Source organism: Onychomys torridus, chromosome 7 (genome assembly GCF_903995425.1).
Source record: "Onychomys torridus chromosome 7, mOncTor1.1, whole genome shotgun sequence".
NCBI classification, from domain to species: domain Eukaryota; kingdom Metazoa; phylum Chordata; class Mammalia; order Rodentia; family Cricetidae; genus Onychomys; species Onychomys torridus.
Genome location: NC_050449.1, coordinates 107,227,850 through 107,250,764, shown reverse-complemented (window position 1 = coordinate 107,250,764; position 22,915 = coordinate 107,227,850). Strand labels below are relative to the sequence as shown.

Below are 22,915 nucleotides of genomic sequence, written 5' to 3'. Positions count from 1 at the left end.
GGCCTGGGCAAGACAGGGGACATCACTATAGGCCTCAAAGGCACCAAAAAGACAAAAGGACAGCTGGAAGCCACGCCATACACCAACATTCAATACTTATGAGAAGTGGGGCATTTCACAACGAGCATGAAGTTAGGGACACAGCTCAGTGGGTAAAACCACTGTCTAGAGCCTCCGGACCCACGTAAAAAGCTAGACATGCCCATGTGTACCTGTAAACCCAGTGCTGGAAGCAATCAGGTAGAGCAGGTGGGACTTACTGGCCAGATAGTCTAGCTGAAACCAAGATCCAGGTTCAGTGAGATTCTGTCTCAAGGGAATAAGGCAGAGAGAACCAGCATTCTCCACTGACCTGTGCATATATGAGCACAAATGTATAACACACACACACACACACACACACACACACACACACACCTCAAAAGGGGGAAAAAGGCATGAAGTACTTTCAATGCTTGGCACTCAGTACTCAGCTTTACACTAGTATCGGGTTCTCAAGAAGCTAGAAAGATAGTTCAGCAGTAAAGAGTGCTTGCTACTCTTACAGAGGCCCTGAGTTCAATTCCCAGCACCCACATCCAATGCCTCTCGGTTGCCTTACAACTCCAGCTCCAGTGAAACCAGCGCTCTCTTCTGGCCTCCAAGAGTACACACACACACACACACACACACACACACACACACACACACACACACACATACACACACACACACACAAGTGCACATATGCACACACAGACACATAAATAAAAACAAACATTCCAATAAATAAATAAAGCTCACAAAACTAAAAGGTAAGAAAACAATGTGGGGCTGGCCAGGTGGCCCAGCAGGTAATGTCGAGAGCCACCAAGTCCCACAGTCCAAGTCTGATTCCTGAAACGTATGAGAGAACTGGCTCCTGGAGGCTGTCCTCTGACCTCTTCATGTGTGCAGGCACACAAAAATAAAGTATAATAAAAATATTAGAAAGAAACAACCCAATTAAAATCTAGTTTAGGGCTAGGGGAATGTATTCAGTTAATAGAGTTGCTTGCCTAGCACACATGATTTCCTGGGTTCAATCCCCAACACCGAATAAACTGTTCATGGTGGTATACACCTATAATCCCAGCACTTGGGAGGTTGAGGTAAGAGGATCAGGAGTTCAAGACCATCCTGAATAATGTCCAACATCATTAGCTATTTACAAATGAAAATAGCTAAATTAAAAAAAAAAAAGCCACCAATAGCTATAGCAAGTGCTGAGGAAAATAGAGAATGACTGGAATGTTCATGAGAGTTTAGAAAACATGGGAGTCGTCTCTGAAGAGACTGATTTATTTTTAATAGTTTATTTTTAATCTATGTGCATTGGTGTTTTGCTTGCATGTATGTCTGTGTGAGGGTGTTGAATGTTGTCCCCTGGAACTGGAGTTACAGACAGTTATGAGCAGCTATGTGGATGCTGGGAACTGATCCCTGGTCCTCTGGAAGAGCAGCCAGTGCTCTGAAATGCTGAGCCATCTCTCCAGGCCCTGAGACTAATCTATTTAATCAGAGGTTAAGATTTTACTATGGACATCCTAAAGAATTAAGCTGTGGCCCCTGAGACAGTAAGACATTCCATGAGATGACAGCCACAACCAAACAAACCTGATAAAACACAGGACAGAGGGGTTGGGGATGTAGGCCAGTCAATGCCGTGCTTGTCAAGCATGCTTTGAGTCCTAAGTTCAAATCCCAGATCAGGGAAGTAGAGGCAGGACGGTCAGAAGTTCAAGGTCATCCTTGGCTACGTGACAAGTTGGAAACAAGCCTGAACTACATGAGACTCTGTCCAAAAAAAGAAAAAAAAAAAGCACTCTGAGGGTTTGTTTTTATTTTCCAGCTCTTGTGGGAATGAAGATAGCCCATACTGATACTCTTTTCTTTCTCTCTTTCTGTCTTTCTTTTTTTTTTTTTTAAGAGAAATCTCATTATGTAGTCCTGGCTGTCCTAGAACTCACTATGTATGCCCTTTGAACTCAGTCTGACCTTTGAACTCACAGCATTCTACCTGCCTCTGCCTCCCAAATACTAAGATTAAAGCCATGTATCACCTCACCTAGCCTTTATTTTCTTTCTCTTTTTTTGATTTATTTATTTTTATTGTATGTGTATGAATGTTTTGCCTGTGTATTTGTATGTGCACCATGTGTGTGCAGTGCTCTTGGAGGCCAGAAGAGGGTGTCAGAATCCCCCCAGAACTTGAGTTACAGGTAGTGAGCAGTCGTGCCTGAGCCAGGAACTGAGTCCTGGTCCTATGGAAGAGCAGTAAGTGCTTTAACCACTGAGCCGGTTCTCCAGCCTCTATTTTCTTTCTTCAACACTCACTGTCCCAGGCACTAGCCTCCAAACCTCACAAACACTGACTTACTTAACTGGATCCTCCAGGTAACCTAAGGAAGGGGGTTACATTAGCCCCATCTCACAAATAAGGCACCACAGTAATGTAAAGTTCACTGAGAGCCCTGCGTCTTTCCATTCTCTGCCTGAAGAGGGCAGGATGCTATACTTCCTTCACCCAAATGAGCCTGTATGGACAGCCAGGCTGGCCATTCACAGAAGGGTGAGGAAGATCCCATCACTGGGCAAACGCAGATGCCTTCTACTTGACTCTTCCTTAGCCTGTTCTTTGTATTCTCTCACTACAAATCTTGGAGGCCAGGATGAAAACTAAGACTCAAGTGTCTCAGAGTCAAGGCTATGACCTTGCTGCTCATCAGGACTGTAAAACAAGGAAGAGACACCTGGTCCTTTCAGAGCAGCAACCTGTGATCAGTCAAGGGAAAGAAAGTCTGAGTGCTGACCTCTGCCTGATGAGTATGAAAGCCACTGGCTAGGTGTATGAGGAGGGAACGGTCAACAGATCAAAGCACACAGAAGGACTCTGATTCTTAATAGAAAGAGCAAACTGGAGGGACAGCTCAGTCCGTAAAGTGCTTGTCCCTCAAGCATGAGAAGCTAAGTTTGATTCCCAGAATCCACCTGTTCTGGTTGCATTTCTGTGGCTGTGATAAAATACACTGGCAATAAGCCACTCAGAGGAGACGGGGTTTATCTCAGCTCACAGTTCCACCCATTCTATCCAATTCAGTCCATCACTGTGGAGAATCACAGCTTGAGACTGCTGGGCACATTTAATCCACAAGCAAGAGCAACAAATGCATGCATGCTCACTTGTTTGTGCTCAGCTCATGTTCTCCATCTTACACAGTTCAGGACTCCATGCCAAGGGAACAGTGCTACCCACAGTGGGCAGGGTCTTCCCACATCAGCTAATTTAATTAAAACAATCCCGCACAAACTTGCCCAGCCCACAGACCAACCCACCATAGACAGTCCCTGATTAAGAGTCTCCTCACAAGTGACTCTAGCTCATGTCAAGTTGACAATCAAGGCTAGTCATCACATCCCACTTTAAAAAAAAATGCCAGGTATGGTGATAAACACTTGTCATTCCAGTGATGGAGAGGTGAAAACAGGAGGATCCTGGGGTTCACAGGCCAGTCAACCTACTCTGATTGGTGAGCTCCAGGCCAGTGCTGGGACCCTGTCTTCAAGAATAAAGTAAGGGACACTCGAGGAATGATACTCAAAGTTAACCTTTATCCTCCACATGTGTACACACACACACACACACACACACACACACACACACACACATACACACGAAGTCACGTACATGCACAAAGAGCAAATTCCTTGTAAGTGGTGAAATCACTCCTGTGAACTTTCAACTCCAAGAAGCAATCAAACAGAGGTCTAGCTTGGAGCATCTGCCAGTTTAACGTAGATGCGAGTCCTTAGACTGACCTCAAGCCCCAAGGTCTTCATCCTACAGTCCTATCAGAGCAGGATCACCCAGGGTCCACAGGCACTGCTTAGAAACTGGCCCATCTTCACTGGAACGTTCCAAAGCCACATTCCATTGGCCTTCTATTCAACAAGCCATTCTAAGACAAGCCTCACAATTCTAGGTGGCAGAGCTGGATCACAAAACTGTACAACGTGATCTTAAGACGATAAACCAGCTCAGTGTGTAAAGTCTGATAGCGTGAGTTCAATCCCTGGGACCCGCACGATGAAAGGAGAGGACCCTCTCTCACAAGCTGTCCTCTTTATCACCACATGTGTGCCCTTACACTCTCACACACAGGAAACACACAAAGTGGGGAGGGGAGAGAGAGAATGAATTTTGGACGCTTATCAGTAGCAACTCCCTCTAATTTCCCTGTCACAGTTGGGGGAAGAACAAGCAACGTGCTTGCCATTTCATCCCATTTGCCAATGAAAACGGCTTGCTGGTTATGTAATCTCACAACTAACAGGGGAGGGATGAACACACAGATCTCCCCAGGGCTTAATGGTCCTTTCCTAAGCAGCAAATGAGCTTGCTTCACCTAGTTTAATGCACAGTTGCTTGCAGACACTAACAAATTTGGCCTGATTCCTTGTACCAGGATCTGGATGTCTCAGTCACCAGGACACAGTGGGCATCTTCCAAGCCGGGCTGGATAGCTGCAGTATGGCTGCTTCCGTGACCACTGAAGAAGCTTCCGGTGTCTAACCCTATGACGTGAGGCAGTGCGGGAGAGGCCACAGAAGTCATGCACGGATATCTCTGTTTGTTTCTGCTCATCGGCTTGTATAGTGGTTTGTATAATACATGGCCCCAGATAATTCTTCCTCCAATGTAGCCCAGTGAAGCCAAAATGCTGGACACTCCTAACAGACTTAAGGCAAACTGGATAATTTTATAAGATAGACTTCAGATTCCACCCGGAACTTGCTACATACTCCCATGGCAATAGCTCTGGCTGTCCTAGAACTCACTCTGTAGACCAGGCTGACCTTGAATTCACAGAGATAGGCCTGCCTCTGCCTCCCAAGTGCTGGGATTAAAAGCATGGGCCACCACTCTCCCAGCCAGCCATTTGTTTTTTAATAGATCAAATGTAATAGATTCATGTAATTTCAAGTTTACATAGATGTTACCAGACTACAAAGACCTATGTGTTTATCTGTTAGGAAGGGTAAGATAGTCTCAGATAGCCCAGGCTAGGCTCAAACTTGCTACATAGCCAAGGAAGACCTTGAACTCCTGATGCTCCTACCTTTACCTCCCATGTGCTTGGCACAAGCATGCCACCTAATTTATGTAATGCTGAGAAAGAAACAGGGCTTCATTGCCCTGGATGTAAACACACTACCTACTGAGCCACATTGCCCCCTACTTTTGCTGGTTTTTGTTGTTGTTGTTGCTGTTGTTGTTGTTGTTGTACTGGGGGTTGGTTGAACCCATGGCTTCACACATGCCAGATAAGTGTCCTATCAATAAGGTACAGCCACCAAAGCTATTTACTACTAATGAACTATTGACTTTTACTAGTTGATTGATCATTTTATATACATATTGAGTGTACGGGATGTGTGTGTGTGTGTGTGTGTATGTATGTGTGTGTATGTGTGTGGTATATGCCTGTGTATGCATGTGTATGTGAGTGTAATCACCCATGTGTGCTTGTATAGAAACCAGAAGTTTATGCCAGATGTCTTTTTTTTTATCGCTCTTCACCTTATTTTTGAGACAGGGTCTCAGTGTACCGGGAGCTTGCAGATTCAGCTAGACCATTTGGCTAGCAAGTCACAGGATACACATGTCCCTGACACTGTGGCATGGGGAGTTACAGACACCCACCACCGTGGGCAGTTTTGTTTTGTTTTAGTTTAAATATTTTAAATTATATGTGTGTATGAATGTTTTGTTCACATGTATGACTGTGTACCACATGTGTGCCTGGTGCCCTCAGAGGTCAGAAGAGGACATCAGACCCCTGGAACTAGGGTTTATTGACATTTGTGAGCTGCCATGTGGATGCTAGGAATTGAAACCAGGTCCTTTGGGAAAGCAGCAAGTGTTCTTAGGGGCTAAGACATCTCTCCACCCCCCACGCCCAGTTTTTTAAGGTGAATGCTGGGGATCTAACTCAGGCCACTTGACCCTCTGAGCCACCTCCCCACCTCAGCACCATTCAATCTTTCACTCCTTTGGAGTCTGCTGTGGACATAACACCCCTCTGCCCCTTGGTACTTTAATGTACAGGTAGCAAAGCCAAGTAATAAACACCAACACGATGCTATTATCCAAGCTATGAATCTTATGTGAATGTCATTGGTCAGTATCACTCCCATGGAAATCAAGTGTCAGGTCCAAAGTCACTTCAGTTGTAACACAGAAGAATCTAAAGTCAGAAACCAAGAAACAGCCACACTTGCAATTCCAGCACCTAAGAAGAGCAGGCGAGAAGCTCAGGAGTTCAAGGTCATCAAGAGACACTGTCAAAAAATAATAAATAAAATGAACAAAAGCCCTGAAAATATCAATCACACTACAGGCAGGAAATTAAGAGGGGGAAAGCGCTCGGTGACAGAAATTCAGACAGCCCTGTGACATGAAGAGATGCTGTCTCACTGGAGCCAAGTTAGCTTACTCTGCTTTTACCTAGAAAAGAAGTAGACAGGAGTCATCTTCAGCTACACAGAGAATTTGAAGCTAGCCTGGGCTACATGAGCTCCTGTCTCCAAAAGAGAAGAAAAAGATAAAAACCAGCTCCAGACTTCAACAGATCTCACAGCTTCCCTCTATTTTGCTTGCTTTGCCTAAAAGGTTTCCAGAAACTCACCTTTCTGCCCCACCCACCCACAATAAATAAATAAATAAATCAAACAAATAAATCTGTCTTGTTATTAAGCAAGAGAAAAAATAAATTTATCAGGCTCCTAGACCTTAGCACAACTGACACCATGTTGGAGACACAATGTGACCTTAAAACCCAGCATGTAGGCCCCAACATCTACCAAAGACAGGAAGAAAGACCTAGGGCCTCAAAGACCTAGTCCACAGTTCCAGAATCCGGGAAAGTCTCTAAAGGTACTAACCTTGCTTTCTGCCTTCTGTAGTTTCAGCTCTCACTAACTGCTCTTGCTAACTAAAGTGTATCAATTGGGATGTGGTTTTTGCACATAAAAGACAAAAAACAGTGAGGTTCACGTCTGCATGATTTGGGTAAGTTCCCCAGGTACCCACCAGCCAGCAATACAGACGTTTTATTCAGCTTGAAGAGAGTCATGTGCAGGACACGGTGGCACATGCCTTTAATCCCAGCACTCGGGAGTCAGAGGCAGGAGGATCTCTGTGAGTTTGAGGCCAGCCTGGTCTACAGAGAAAGTTCCAGGACAGCCAGAGCTGCACAGAAAAACCTCGAAAAACCACACAAAAACAAAACAAAACAACAACAAAAAAGGGGGGGGGGTTCCTGTTTTCTCTTGTAGAGTTACCTAGAAACAAAAACTCCTAAAGTTTTAGCTTTTAACGGCATGCTCTGGATTCAGCTCCAAAAGCAACCCTGAAAACTGACAGTTAACAAAACAATCTAAGTCACATGTCCCCCACCCCCGAGTTAACTATGACTGTTACTACAATGCCCTTTGGAACAAGGAGTCAGCTGCCAACTGCTCAGGAGGAGGAAGGCCTGCATTAGTCAGGATGATAAAGTGACCACAAAGAGACTAAGAAACCATAGTGATGGTTGGTGAGAATCATCACTTGACAGAGTCTAGATTCACGTGGGATATGGACCGTGGGCAGGCCCATAGGGATTATCTAGACTATGTTCACTGCTGTGGGAACTGAACTTCCCACACCCTGGGCAGGGTCCTACAGTGTGCATGGAGAGAGCGCTAGGAAGCATCCTCGCCGGCTGTTTCCTCAGACAGCAACTTCAAGCTACCATAACCAGCATGTCCCCCACATGCCGGGTCAGACTATTTCACCACACCAGCAGAATGAAAACTACCACAGCCCTTAAGTGCTCTCTCCACAAAATGGCATTGTGCTTTCTGGCCTCTTCTGTTGTTTAGACAGAGGCTCCTGTGGCCCAGGCTAGCCTCGAACTCCTGACCCTCCTGATTCTGCCTCCCAAGTGTTGTACCATGCCTGGTGTATGCAGTGTTGAGAAGAGAACATAGGGCCCTGTGCTTGCTAGGCAAGCCTCAACTAAGTCACATCCCTAACTGCTTTCTGGTTTTTTTTTTTTTTAAAGACAATATCTCACTATGCGTCTCTGGCTGACCTGAAACTCACTATGCAGATCAGGGTGACCTCAAACCCAAAAACTCAAAGATATACCAGCCTCCACTTCCCTCCCCAATACTGAGATTAAAGGTGTACAACCACTGCACCCAGTCAGATGGTTTTGAATTTTTGATCCCCCTGCCTCAACCTTGAGAGTGCTAGGGTTATAAGTGTGCACCACCACAAACAGCTTGATCAGTGCCAGGGATCAAAGCCAGTGTCTGAAGCATGCTAGGCCAGCCAGGCCCCATCCCAGCTCCTGGGGCCCATTTTCAAGGTACAAGGAAAATGTTTGCTTGCTGTTGCTGTGATAAAACTCTGAATAAAAGCAACTTGGGGAGGAGAGAGTTTATTTGGCTTACAGGTCACAGTCCATCATCAGGGAAGCCAACGCAGGAACCTGGAGGCAGGAGTTAAAGCAGAGGCCATGGAGGAGTACTGCTTACTGGTTTGCTCCCTGTGGCTTGCACAGCTTGCTTTCTTATAGAACCCTGCCCAGGGGCTGGAGAGATGGCTCAGAGGTTAAGAGCACTGACTGCTCTTCCAGAGGTCCTGAGTTCAAGTCCCAGCAACTACACGGTGGCTCACAACCATCTATAATGAGATCTGGCGCCCTCATCTGTATACATAATCAATAATAAATAAATCTTAAAGAAAAAAAAAAAAAAAAAAAAGAACCCTGCCCAGAGGTGGTCCCACCCACTGTGTGCTGGGGCCTCCCACATCAATCAGCCATCAAGAAAATGTCCCAGGCCAGTCTAATGGAGGCAGCTCCTCAGTTGAGAGTTCCTCTTCCCTGGAATGTCTGTTTATGTCAGAGTGACAAAAACTAACTATGACCCGGTCTACAAAGTGAGGTTTATGCCTCAAAAAAAGGGGGTTGGGGTGGAGGGATGGTTTAGCAGTTAAAACGCCAACTGCTCTTGCAGGACCAGTTCCATTCCCAGCAACCATCTGGTGGCTCACAACCACCCTTCCCGAAGATCAGACACCTTCTTCTAAGCTCTGTAGGCCCAGGTATGCACACAGTACACATACATACATACATACATACATACATACATACATACATACATACACACATACATACAAGCAAAATACTCATACACATAAAAAGTAAAAATAATTTTTTTTATTCTACCTATCAGTTCTTGCAGGCCAAATGCCCCCCTCAACCTAAAAAGGACCGAAAGTACCAGGCAGGCATACAAAGTTACAGAGGACCAGCCCAGCATGAGCAAGAACTGGTAAGGTCACCTAAGGAGAAGCTACAAAGCTATAATACCTACACTGTAGAGTTTCCAACCACCCACTCACAGAGAGGACCCTAAGATCAAAATACCTAGTTAAAACTCACAGCTTGCTTCTTCCTGAAGAACACACCTGGGAAGAGGACAGGCACAGGCTGGGAGGGGGTAGAAGAGAATAGGGTTATCCTGAAAGGAATGAGCTACAGCTGGTCTAGCCTGAGGCAGAACCTGGGATCATATCTAGAAAATGAGAGGATGACCTCCAAGAGTTCATCCAAGAGCAGAGGGAAGAAAACACATTCCAGGGAGTCAGAGAAATGGCTCAGAGCACTGCCTGCTCTTACAGAGGACCTAGATACAGTTCCAGCACCCACACGCAGCCTACAACTGTCTGTAACTCCAGTTCTTGGGATCAAACGCCCTCTTCTGGCCTCCTCAGGCACTGCACATGCATGCTGCACATACATACATGCAGGCAAACACTCATGTGCATAAAATAAAAATTAACGAATGTTTAAAATCAAAAGATAAGAAGGCACACTTTGGAGTTGGACAAATCCAGACTTCACATCATCAACTGGACATGTGTACCACTTTCTCAGGTTCTTTATCTGTAACATGGGATGCTACCTACATCTTCAAGGCGGAGGAGTTAGCACTGACTCTGAATAGGGGCTTACAAAAGAAGCGAAACACAAAGTCCTTGGAGGCCACGTCTCTTCTGGCCTTCATCCAGGTTATCTCAAGCTTCAGCATGGCCACCAGGATCCCCCCATTGTGTCTGCTTGCTAGTTCTTCATTCTAACAGGAAATGAAAAAGTAGGAGGGACAGAAAAAGATCCAGGAATTGCCATGTAAACACCCTGCTGATGGCCAGAATACAAGGGTTACAGCCAAAAGGACGGCTCATAGGATGAAAAGGCACTTGCCACCAAACCTGAAGACCTGAGTTTGATTCCTGGGACCTACAGTGTGGAAGGAGAGAACTGGCATCCATGAGTTGTCCTCTGACCTCCTCAGGAGCACTATGGCATGTGTGCCCACACACATACACACAAGTGTAAGAATGCTTAATGGGGTTCTGCAGCTATAGAAGAGGGAGATGGGTTGGTCTGGGCTGCACACCCCCATTTGTTTGAAGGACAAAATTGGGCAGTATATTTATGAATTGTTCCAAGGCTAGTGTCTACCTGTACCAATGCAAGCATTTCACACCTGTGGTCTGGAGACTTAGGAGTGCCCCCAGGAAACAACAGCTTTTCAAACCTGTCTACAGTCTCCTCTCTAGCCTCAGTCCATGCACACCCTACATTCCAGGCCTTACTAAAGTCCTGCCTTCCTTCCCTCCTCCAAGCCAATGTCCTCACTAAGCTCCCTCCCAGGAGAGCCCTCCTCTGGGCCGTCTTCAGCAAGGGCTCCTCTGACTCTCAAGTCCTCCTTATATGCTTCTGCCCCTCCACCCCGAGGCCAGGCTGCTGCTCTCCCCAGCTGCGTCACATCTCCCTGATTCCTCTATTCACGGCTTTCCCATGGAGCCTGCTGAGGTTTGAACCTCAAACACCCCTGTCTCATCTACCTCCCCCATTGCTGTGATGCCATCCCCTGGAAAAAGTGACTGAAAGGAGAAGGGAGGTTACAACATCACAGCAGGGGGCCACAGCCACAGGAGCTCAGATGGCTGGTCACACAGCATCCCAAGAAGAGAAGCCCAGAGCACTGGATGATGATGCTTGGCTCACTCTCCCCACTTTATTCAGTCCAGGGCCTAGCCCATGAAATGGTGCTGCTCACAATCAGGGTGGTCTTCCCACCTCAATGAACCCCATGAAAAAAATCCATCACTGGTACACCCATCCACTAACCTAACCTAGACAATTCTCGACTGAGACTCCCTCCCTGGTGAGTCCAGAGCCTGCCGAGTTGCCAAAGTTAATCACCACAGTCCCCACAGACTTGTGAGCTTGCACACTTGCTCCCCAGCTGGTGGCACTGTTTGGGAAGGTTGTGGAGCCTTTAGGAGGTGGAGCCTCACTGAAGGAAGCATGTCACTGGGTGTTGGGACTTGAGGTTTGATAGCCCAGCTCACTTCCTGTTCACTCTCAGCTTCCTGACCCACAGATGCAATGCCACCCATATCCTCTCAACCCTGCCAGCATGCCACCCATGGCATGATAGACTGCATCCCTTGAACTACAAGCTCAAATAAACCCTTCCATGCTTAATTTGCTTTAGTCAGGCATGTTGTCAAAGCAACAGAGGAAGTAACTAATTCAGATCCCAATATCCCTACAACAGACACTGTACTGTCCCCATTTCACAGATTGAGAACAGAAGCCAGGCAATCTTAGCAAACTTGAGTCCATCCTGGTCTACATGGTGAGTTCCGAGCCTGAGCTACATAGTCAGACACCATCTCAAATAAATAAATATAAAGAAAGATAATAGATGATAGATAGATAGATAGATAAAAACTGAGCTACATAGCAACACCATCTCAAAAAGTAAATGAATGAAACAAATGAATGAATGGATGAACAAACGAATGAACAAACAAACAAATAAATAAATAAATGAGTTACTTTTACTACTACTAACTTGGGAGGTGATGGATAAAAATTCAAGGTCACACTCAGCTACATAGCAAGTTTGAGGCCATCCTGGAAAGAAAGAGAGAGAAGAGAGGGAGAGAGGGAGAGGGAGAGAGGGAGAGAGGGGGAGAGGGAGAGAGAGAGAGAGAGAGAGAGAGAGAGGGAGAGAGGGAGAGAGGGAGAGAGGTGCATCAGCAAGATGGCTCAGCAGATAAAGGATCTGAAAAGGATGTGAAAGCCTGGCTCTCTGAGTGAAAGCCCCTGAACCCACATAAAGTTGGAAGAAGAAAACCCAGCCAATAAAGATACTTTCTGACCTCTGCACATGCACCATGGCACAAGCCATTATTACACAGTAATAGTGCACATTTTGAAGAAATACGTAAAGGAGACAGACTCACAGGAAAGCTAAAGGTCACACACGCAGTTCAGAGCCACTCCACTCAGCTGTGTCGACAACTTGCATAAGGGATAAGGGGTCCAAGCTGCATCCTGGAAGCTATATGTGACTCACCATCTGTTTGCTAAATAAAGTTTTATTAGAACACAGTCTCACCACTTGCTTACAATGATAGAGGTTGCACAGTTAGTTGCCATGGAGGCCATACTGCCTATATTCTTTCCTCTCAGGCTCCTTACAAACAAATGGCCTCTCTTATTAAGGACTGTCAGCTCCCTAAGGCAAGGCCTAGCCTAAACTATACCTCCTACTGCTCATGTGGCACTTGGCACACACACAAAAGGTGCTCAATAAATATTTGGGGTGTAAACATCCTGCCAAGTCACATTACCTGCAAAGAGGAGGTCTGAGGGCTATGTCACCAACTTATACTACACTTTGAAGGTTTCCTTGATTCTGCCCAGACTGTCGGGGGGGGGGGGGGTTGGGGGTTCAAAGCTTGCTAATATCAGGCCAACACCTTGACAGAATGATGACAACAGAGAGACAAGTTGGAAGTCATTGATATCCCTTCATTTACAAGTGCAGGCCAGCAGGATCCCTGGTCCCACCCATATTTTCCAAAAGGCTCCCTACAGATCTTTCAACTTAGAACACCTCCATAATGAAAAGCCAAGACTAACATAACTCACTGTGGTGGTTTGAATGTAATTGGCCCCCACAAGCTCACAGGGAGTGGCATTATTAGAAGGTGTGGCTTTGTTGGAGTAGGTGTGGCCTTGTTAGAGGAAGTATATCACTGCAGGTGTGGGCTCTGGGGTCTCCTTTGCTCAAGCTTGGCTCAGTGTGACACTCAGACTTCCTGTTGCCTTCGGGTCAAGATGTGGAACTCTTAGCTCCCTCTCCAGCACCATGTCTGCCTGCACACTGCCATGTCCCACACTGATGATCATAGACTAAACCTCTAAAACTGTAAACCACACAATTAAATATTTTCCTTTGTAAGAGTTGCTGTGGTCATGGTGTCTCTTCACAGCAATAGAAACCCTAACTAAGACAGTTGCTTTTCAACTTGGTGTATGTAAAGTGACTGCACGTGTGCATGTGTGTGCATGTGTGCTTGCCTGTGTGTGTGTGCCAGAAGTCAAGGTCCAGTGTCATCTTCTATCATCTTCCATATTTTAATATGTTGTTATTGTTGTTCTTATCATTATTATTGGGGATGCCACACATCTGCAGGTCAGGGGACAACTTTCAGGGTCAGTTCCCTCCTTCCACCTTTCTGTGGAGTCTATGGTATCACCATCCTTGTATAACAAGGGCCTTCATCAAAGTAAACCATCTCCTCACTTCCTCATTGGCCCCTCCACCTTTATGTTTTCAGACAGAGTCTCAATCCACCTGGAGCTTCTCACCAGCCCAGCTGGATTGGATCCTCTCACCTTCCAGGGCTTTACCTGGGTGCTGGGGTCTTGAACGTAGGTCATTTTTATGCTCGCTCTGCTCAGTGAGTCATACCCCAGCCCTGTCTCTCTTCCCGCCTCTCCTTTTACATTTTATATTCATGTAGTCTAGGCTGGTCTCAAACTAACTGAAAACAACCTTAAATTTTGATCCTCCTGCCTCCACTTCCAAAGGACTGGGACAACAGGTGAACACCACCATGTCTCCACACGTGTGGTGCTGAGGATAAACTCAGGGCATCCATGGAAGATGCTCTGCCAAATGAGTTACATCACGAGCCCACACCATTTTATATTTTCATCAATATATTTATAGAAAAGGACCAAACCGCACAACAACATAAATAGTCCCCTTAAAACTGCAAGGCCAGAAAAGAAAGTTACTCATGGCCCAAAGGACTTATCTGACCTTCAAATAATGGAGTTACAACAGAAAACCACATATAATGTTTCCTAATTTTATCGCTGTTATTGATATCATGGTATGAGACACAAATAAAGCACTTTCTTTTGAAGCTGTGACCATATTCAACCCAGTCTGGGTTGTCAAAAATCAAATTCTGGACTGTTTTCTCTTCAATTCTGTCTTGGCTCAGCCCCAAATCACATCAGCAGGAGCCAGGAAGGACTGCAAAAAGCCTCGGAGATTCCAGCACGATCATTTCAACCCTTCGCTCAGGGCACAGAGGCCTAGATCACTGTGTCTTCCCGGAGTCTTCAGACAGCTGTCCATAAACAGACTGGGAGGAACCAGCAGCAGAGCTACAGCCAGCCGCCCACTGTGACCTCATATCACCAAAGTCCCCTTTGTCCTCACAAGCGGAAACAGGGACTGAGGAGATGGCTCGGTATATAAAGGGTTTAACATGCAGCCCTAAGGCTCTGAGTTCGAATCTCCAGAAGCCACATAGAAGCCTGTGGATGCTCACACATCTACAGCCCTAGCACTCCTACAAGAAGATGCGAGGCAAGACAGGATTCCTGGAAATGTGCCAGCCACCTAGCCTGGAGTACGCAGCAGCAAACAAGAGATGCTGTCTCAAACAAGATGGAAGGCAAGGACCCACACCTAAGGCTGTTTTCTAACCCACACACACAGCACAGTAAACACACACACACATGGCACACGAACACAGAGTTGTTGTTGTTGTTGTTTTTTTAAGCTACTTTAGAAACTGTAGCCCTGAAAGAGGCTGAACATCATCTCTACCCCCAAGATGCCCACATCCTAATCCCTGGAATCTCTCCATTTTGCCTTCTGTGGCAGGGATGCTGGCACACAGCAGAGATCATGAAGGATCTTGAGATGGGAAGATGGTCCTAACTATCTGTGTGAGTCCTCAATGTAGTCACACAAGTTCTGGGGAGACAGTGGCAGGTCTGACATACCACAGAAGAAAGTGACGGAAAGATTGCCAAACACTGTTAGATGCAGTGACAAGCCAAGGAAAGTGGCAGCCCCCTGAAGCCAGAAGCAAGGTGGGGAAATTCCCTTTCAGGGAGCACTGCTTGCCTGATGCATGAAGCTCTGGGTTTGCTCCCCAGCACCAAGTAAATCAGACATTGATGGTGAGTGCCTGTAATCCCAGCACTTGAACGGTAGATACACAGGATCAGAACTTGAAGGGCATAGCCAGTTTGTGACCAGCCTGAGATCCGTGAGCTCCTGTCCCCCCACGAGAGGGCCTGAGGAGTGGAAGTTAGGAAGGTGGTAAGATGGTTCAGTGGGTATGGCATTTGCCACCAAGCCTCATAAACTTGAAATGATGAAGGAAAAGAATCAAGTCCTGCAAGTTGTCCTTGGACCTCCACACAAAGCCATGGCATTCGTGCATACATACACAGATGGGTAAATATAGATAGGTAGGTAGGTAGATGGATAGATAGATAGATAGATAGATAGATAGATAGATGCAATTTAAATTTTTTAAAGAAAAGAAATAATATGTTCATGCACTAGAATATTCATACCACCCAAATGGGTCAAAAACTGGGATGTTCTCTCTAATCAACCCATAACACACAAGTCATATATCCATTTGGTATATCCATATATATTGTATATATACAACCGAACACATATCAGCAGTGAAACCAACAGATGGCAACCTATCCAAAAACACACATGCACCTCACACACATAATGGCAATATCCCAACCGGGTGGCAGGGTTGGGCTCTTTGGGTGTGTGCAGACAGATCACAAATTAAAGAGCAGCTTCCTCAGCTGCTGTGATTCTATATCTATGATTCTAAGGTCCCAAGAAGCCCAAGAGAGCCTGAGGCTGGACTAACAGCCACTCAGTGCTGGACCTTGACAGGTAAGGCTTACGGCTCCACACACTAACGAGCAAAGACTTAGAACTCTGGATGCTCAGGTCCAGCCTTCCATCTCTTCATCCTCTGCAGCTCTGCACTCAGCAGGCAGCAGGTAATGCGGGTAGCACCAAGCAATGGCCAGTATTGATGGCTTTCAAGCCCTGAGTGTCAGCTCCCCCAGCTCTTACAGCCAGGCAGCTAGCTGGTGCTCTTTCCAGTGACCAAGGCATGCAGTCTGTCTCCTTCTCTGCATGTCCACAGTCCTCAGTCACCCCATCTCCTCTGCTTCCACTCAGCTCTGTTCCTAGGCCCCTCATGAACAGGTCCCTCTCTGCTACATCTCTTTGTGTTCTCCACTTAGCACATCCTACACACAAAGACCACAAGCAGGTGAGGACAGGCACTCCGGACTCCTGCTGCAGCATGGGTAAGGTCTCCTGGATGGTGGAAAAAAACATGAGAACACCAGAAAAGGGAGTGTGGGATTCACAGGAAGCATTGTAGTGTGCAACAGTCATAGCCCAGCTTCCAATTCCACCAATCACAGGCCTTAAGCCCATGGCGGGCCTCAAATTGCACCAATCATCAACTTTCTGCTGAGCCACAGCAAAGGAAGTGCTCTCTCCACTGGTCGGGATGAAATCAGCCACAAGGTAGTCGGAGTCAAGTAATGTTCACTGAGAACTGACCTAAGTGAAGTCCAGAGTTGGTGAGATTGCTCATCAGGGAAAGATCCTTGCCCCAAGCCTGACGACCTGAGTTGGATCCAGAAGACCTACATGGCGGAAGGAGAAAACTGACTTCAAGTTGTCCTCTGACCTCCACACATGTGCCATGGACCATGTATGCCCACACACACACAAGAAAGAAACAAAGGGAGGGAGGGACGGAGGGAGGGAGGGAGGGAGAGAGGGAGGAGGGAAGGGAGGGAGGGGAGGGAGAGAGGGAGAGAGGGAGAGAGGGAGGGAGGGAGGGAGGGAGGGAGGGAGGAAAAATTTTTAACTTGTTTTGTAAGTTGAAGTCTTCCAGGACCAGAGCAGATTGTCTGGAGTGCTCACTCACACCAAGGGGGTGGGGGGTGCATTGAGGTGGTCCCTAAAGCCTTTGGAATGTTTTCAAAGTGACTATAATGTAGTTCCCTGGCTGCCTCAAGAACAGGCCAGTCAGCTGCCCAAGAATGCTCAGCTGACAGTCCTCCACTCAAGGATGCCAGGCATAAGGGAGGGCCTATCACCTGCCACTCAAGAGCCAATGGCCAGCTCTGGACACTTCCACTCATTCACAGAAAGTAAACTAGGTGCTTACAGCACAGATCTAATGAATGCTGAGCGCAAAACTTACACCCTTAGCAACACTCAATAGAGAAGACAATGAGAATCATTCACAATGCCACTAACCCAGGAAAACCACAGAAATCATTTTGGTGTGAACTTCTTCAAACACACACTTTTATAACAAATATTAAAAGTGGGGGCTGGGCATGCAGCCCGGGTTGTAGAATGCTTGCCTGGCATACAGAAAGCCCTGGGCTCCATCTCCATCACCATCTCCAGGCCCTGTATGTCTGCAGTCACAGCACTTGGGAGGTAGAGGCAAGGAGGATCAGAAGTTCAAGATCATTCTCAGATACTATTGTTTGAGGCTGGCCTGGGCTACATGTCTCAAAAACAAAACAACCACAAAAACAAACAAACAAAAAAGTGGGAGAAGAGGTTGGGGATTTAGCTCAGTGGTAGAGCGCTTGCCTAGCAAGCACAAGGCCCTGGGTTCAGTCCTCAGCCCTGGGGGGAAAAAAGTGGGAGAACACAGATCCAGACCTTGCAGGGCATGGTTAATACAAAGTAGGTGCTCAACGGAGAAACCCATCACACATGTTTCCATCCTGCCTTGATTATGCTGACTGAACTCGAGGCTAGCCTGGGCTACATGAGACCCTATCTCAAAAACAAGAACCACCAAAAATAGACAGTCTCCCAGAGACTCCCATACCCATCTCTGCTCTCATTCTCTTCCCAAGTGCCTCTCTCTTTTGACACTCATGCTTAAAACCTGGATTTAAATATCTTTTGAACTGGGCAGTGGTGGCGCACGCCTTTAACCCCAGCTCTCAAGGAGGCAGAGGCAGGTGGATCTCTGTGAGTTCCAGGGCATCCTAGTCTACAGAGGGAGTTCCAGGACAGCCAGTGCTACACACACACCAAAAAAAAAACCTTTGTCTGGGGGGAAAATCTTTTGAATTGGCACAGTGGCTCAGAGGGTAAAGGCACCTGCTGTCAAGGCTGATGACTTCCGTTCAGTCTCTGGGACCCACATGGGGAGGAGATAACCTGCAAGTGGTCTTCTGACCTCCACATGTGCACTTTACACACACAAGCACACATACACACACAAATAATAAATAAATAAATAACTTTAAAAATATCTTTTAATAACCCCAGATTCTGCTTTTTTAAAGAAAAGGGAATGTACTATAAGTGAGCTCCTGCCAATCCTCGGGTGTTTCCCAACCACTTGATGAAAGATCCCCTGGGATTTGTCTCCTGGGTGGTGCCGCCACAGCAGGACCAGGCACACAGTAGACACTCAGTGGACAGCTGTGACGAAAGGAAATAGCTGAACAAGGTCTCCGTCGCTTTACGGTGTCTGTTTGGCCCTCTTCTCTCTTCCTCCTCATGGATACAGCTCTCCCTTTACAAGACTCCCAAGAAAGGAGCAGGCTCAGCATAAATCACCTCCTGACCATTAATGGACCTTGGGCCATGGCTCAGGGAGATCCCAAGCCAGGACAGAAGCCGGGACACAGCCATCACCCATTAGAGAAAATGTTGGGGGGGGGGGCGGCGAATAAGAGCATTTGTTTGCAGAGGACTGTAAGGCAATAATAAGTAAAGACCTCACTTGCAAATGCTCAGTAGGGTGCACATGGCAACATGACTCTACCTAGGTTAAGTTTGTGATTGTTAGTATTCACTTTGCTTTTTCTCAAACTCTGACTCCAATCAAAACACCAGAGCAGGTTTAAAAGCTGGTAAAAGGACATAACTCCAAATCCTCCTAAATCCACTACAAAGAGCAAAATCCTTTAATACCCGTTGCAGGTAAAATACTATGGCCAGGCAAAGAAAACAACTGTTATCTAGGGCAGATGCTCCACTGGCCCCAGAAGCTCTTGAAGAAGCAGTTAGAAGTGATTGCCCAACGTGCTTTCAAAGTGTCACTAGCAAGGCACCTTAAACTGCCATTTGGAGATACAACTTTCAAGAGCTGAAATCAACATTTAGTCATCTCCTATCTCTCCCCGCCTACCTCTCTGTTTTCAGCTTTTAAAAACGGGTGGGGGGGAGGTTAAGAGCAGTCGCCAAAGCTATTTCGAGGGGGGAAAAAGATTCAAAAGTTAAAAGCAACTCCACTAACATAGTAACAGATCTCCAAGGAAACCCTTGCTGAGCTACAGAGTGCAGAGTTCTTTATCTAGAACTACTTGGTTTCCATTACATCCAAGGTTCTCTTCCCACAAGCAGAGTTGACAGTCTGTGACAGCCCATGTTTCATCTGGAAGCCATCAGAACACTTCCAAGCAGCCTGTGGGAAGAGCTAGCCACCAGGAGAGACAAGCCAGACTCCAGTGTGGGATTCAAATCTCACAGGCACAAACCTTTAAGGGTACCAAATCTATGAAGACCTAGGGAGTACAGTGTCTTTAGATGGGCAGTTCATCTTTGACTTTTTTTCTCCAAACAAAGACACACAGGGGGGGGGGGGCGATCAGTCTGATCCTTAAAGTCCTTCCATACAACGGAAGTCCATACACTGTCATCACCCCAAGTACGCTTAGAAACCCATTCTCTAACAGCCCGATCCTTCCAGAAGTCTATCCATCACTAGACTTGTCAACTTCTTTCTTGAAGCAAGGTCTCCCGATGTGGCTCAGACTAGCCTGGAATTCACTATGTAGCCCAGGCTGGCCTCAAACTCAAGTCCACTGGCCTCAGCCTCTGAAGCGCAGGCATTACTCGCGTCTGCCACCACGCCCAATTCAAGGCTTGCCAACTTTGAGAGGGAAGCAAGAAACTTCGCATGCACCTGAACGGGAAATAATGATAACAGACTGCACGCTTAAGCCACCCACTGGGGAAGGGGTATGCCCACGGGAGGGGGTGGGACTCCAAAGATGACAAACGACAGGCTCTTTGTTGGTGGCGGTGCTGTTCGTTGAATTTTAAACATCATACTTTAACACGAACTATGGGGTGGGGAGAACTGTGCTAGACCATGCGTGCTGAACGCTTTTTGCACGGGGTACCTAGCATTCCCTCTCGGCCGGTCCCCCTCAGTCCTTTCTTCTAGGGTGAGAGAAGCCTCTGGCAGGTAGGGACACCGGAACCACCCGGGCGCTCCTGTCGCCACTCCAGATTCCTCAAGCTTCCAGCACCCGAGGAAAACCAGGGCTCCTGCCTTCCTCCCCCGGCCGCGGTGCCCGCTGGGGTGCAGGAAGGGCGAGGTGCCCAGGCAGTCCCCGGCAGCGGGTGGCGCCACCATCCACACCCGGGAAGCGGGGACCGCGCGGGGGCGCGGGCGACGCGCTGGTTACCTGTTTTGCCAGCCCTGGAGGAGGTTGGTGTATTTGCTGAGCACGCCCTCGAGCGCCGGCTCCCTCCTGCGGCCGCCTCCTCCGGACGGGCTAGCGGCCACCGAGCCGGGACTGCTGCGGCTGCCCCCGCCGCCCAGTCCCGCGGCGGCCGATCGGCTGGCCACCCCTCGGCCAGCCAGGGAGCAGGAGGGCGAGGAGCCCGCCGAGGTAGCGCGGCTGCTGCTACGGCTGCTGCTGTTGCTGCCCCCGCCGCCGCCGCCGTCTGCGCTCTGGGTCGCCCTCTCCATGGTCGCTGCGCGCCCGGGGCGCGGGTGGCAGCCCCACCGCCGCCGCCGCCGCCTCAGCTGCAGCCGCCGCCGCTGCAGCTCCGGGCTCCCGGGCCGCGCGTGGCTGCTCCGATTCCCCGGGAAATGCCTGACTCATACAGGAGGAAGAGGAGGAGGAGGGAAAGAGGGCTGGGAAGGAAGCCAGCCGGGCTGGATGCAGCTGCGGCCGCCCCTCCTCCAGCCTCGACCAGGGCCCGGCCCCGCCCTCCCGCCACTTCCCGGGCAAGTTCGGGGCTCCAGGTCCCTCCTCCTCCAGCTCCTCGTCCCTCGCGACCGCTCGGGGCCTGGGCTGGGGATGCTCCTCCGGTTGGCCGGGCAGAAAGGGTGGGCACGCCCTAGATCGATGCCCTGCACCCTAGCCTTCTTTCTATTGCCCCTACTCGGATCCTAAGGGTGACGAGGAATCTCCGCAGGTCCTTCCCTCCAACCCCAATCCACCTCGGGACCTCGGGAGGAACAGCCCTACCCACCCGGTCCACCCGGATATGGACCCGCCCGGTCCCTGACACCAGCACGCTCCCTCTCCGTGTGTCGGCGCACAGGAGCCTGGGCCAGGCACGTACACAGTCACCTGAAAATTAGCCTCACTGGGGGAGCCTAGAAAGAGGGCAGCGAGGCCCTCGGGGCTCTCCCGTGAGTTTGGAAGCAGAAAGGAAGGGACAGCAGGTGACTCTCCCAGGTGAGCGACTGTCAGCTGCGGGCGTTTCCACGAGTCAGAGTTAGGATGTGGTGAGCACTAGTTAGTGCTGGGACGAGGTGCCTTCCAGTGAGCGCTCACGGGAACTCACACACTCATTTCATACTGATCCCGGGGGTGATGGGCACAGACGACAAACGAGTGGAGACTCCCTTCGCCCCAGACCACACGCCTGAGAGCAAGAGGGGCCCGAACCAGAGAGCAAGTGAGAAGGCAAACACACCAGCTTCCACTATGAGCCAAAACTTCTTTCGCCCACCCACACACTTGGCACGTCTCAATCTGTGTTGCTCTTTAGCAAAGGCAGATAGATAGTGGGCTCTCTCCAGCCCACTAGTTATCTTTGTGGATATAAATATTCAGTACAATCTGGTTGTTTCTAAAATTAGCTAGCTTTGAGGAGCTGGGACCACTCCTTTACACACACACACACACACACACACACACACACTATGGATGGATAGATAGACAGACAGACAGACAGACAGATGGATAGTAGATTAATGGATGGATGATAAATGTTAGATGAGTGGATGATAGATAAATGATAGATGGATAGTAGATAGATGACATTTATTGACAGTAATGGATGACAGACAGACAGACAGACAAACAGATTTTTGTAATTGCTGGGTAGAGTTAACTCTCACAGGCTCAGTTCCCCGGGTCTTTACAGCTTCACAGCTGTCCAGAAAAATTCAAGGAGCGTTCAGCTGTAGAGCTGCCCATGCAGAAGCTTCAGAGACGTGAGAAGTGATTTCTGTCAAGAAAATCAGAGCTTCAGATGTCTACATATTATGAAAAAGTAAAATGGCCTTCCAAGAAGAAATCAAGAACCACCCCCGAAGCCAGAGGGCACGGGGAGGGGGTGTTGGCTTGGTGTGTGTTTGCTCGATTGCTTGTTGAGGGATGACTGTGTGTATTCCAGGCCGACCTCAAGTCACTATAGTCAGGGTTGGCTGGAATTCCACATCCTCCTGATTCCACCTCCCAAGTGCTGGGATCACAGGTGTGCACCATCTGGCCTAACTCAGTCTTCTATGACCTTGATCAAGTTCCTTTAAAAAAACTGAAATGATTTTAGACTTACTAAATGTATTTTATGTACATTCCTGGTTTGGCCT

At 48.0% G+C, this 22,915-nt stretch overlaps 1 protein-coding gene across 3 annotated transcripts in view; it reads right to left on the bottom strand.

Annotated features, from left to right (window-relative positions):
• The window catches only part of Osbpl10 (oxysterol binding protein like 10), a 224,393-nt gene extending 202,745 nt beyond the window's left edge, over window positions 1-21,648 (bottom strand). For 2 of the 3 annotated variants that reach the window (XM_036193290.1, XM_036193292.1), the window contains exon 1: window positions 20,769-21,647. In XM_036193290.1, the coding sequence (XP_036049183.1) occupies window positions 20,769-21,055 (287 nt within the window). In that variant the 5' untranslated portion in view covers window positions 21,056-21,647. Of the gene's footprint in view, window positions 1-20,768 lie in introns of all 3 variants that reach the window. The other variant, XM_036193291.1, reaches the window with a different exon arrangement.
• Window positions 21,649-22,915: the final 1,267 nt, after the last annotated feature.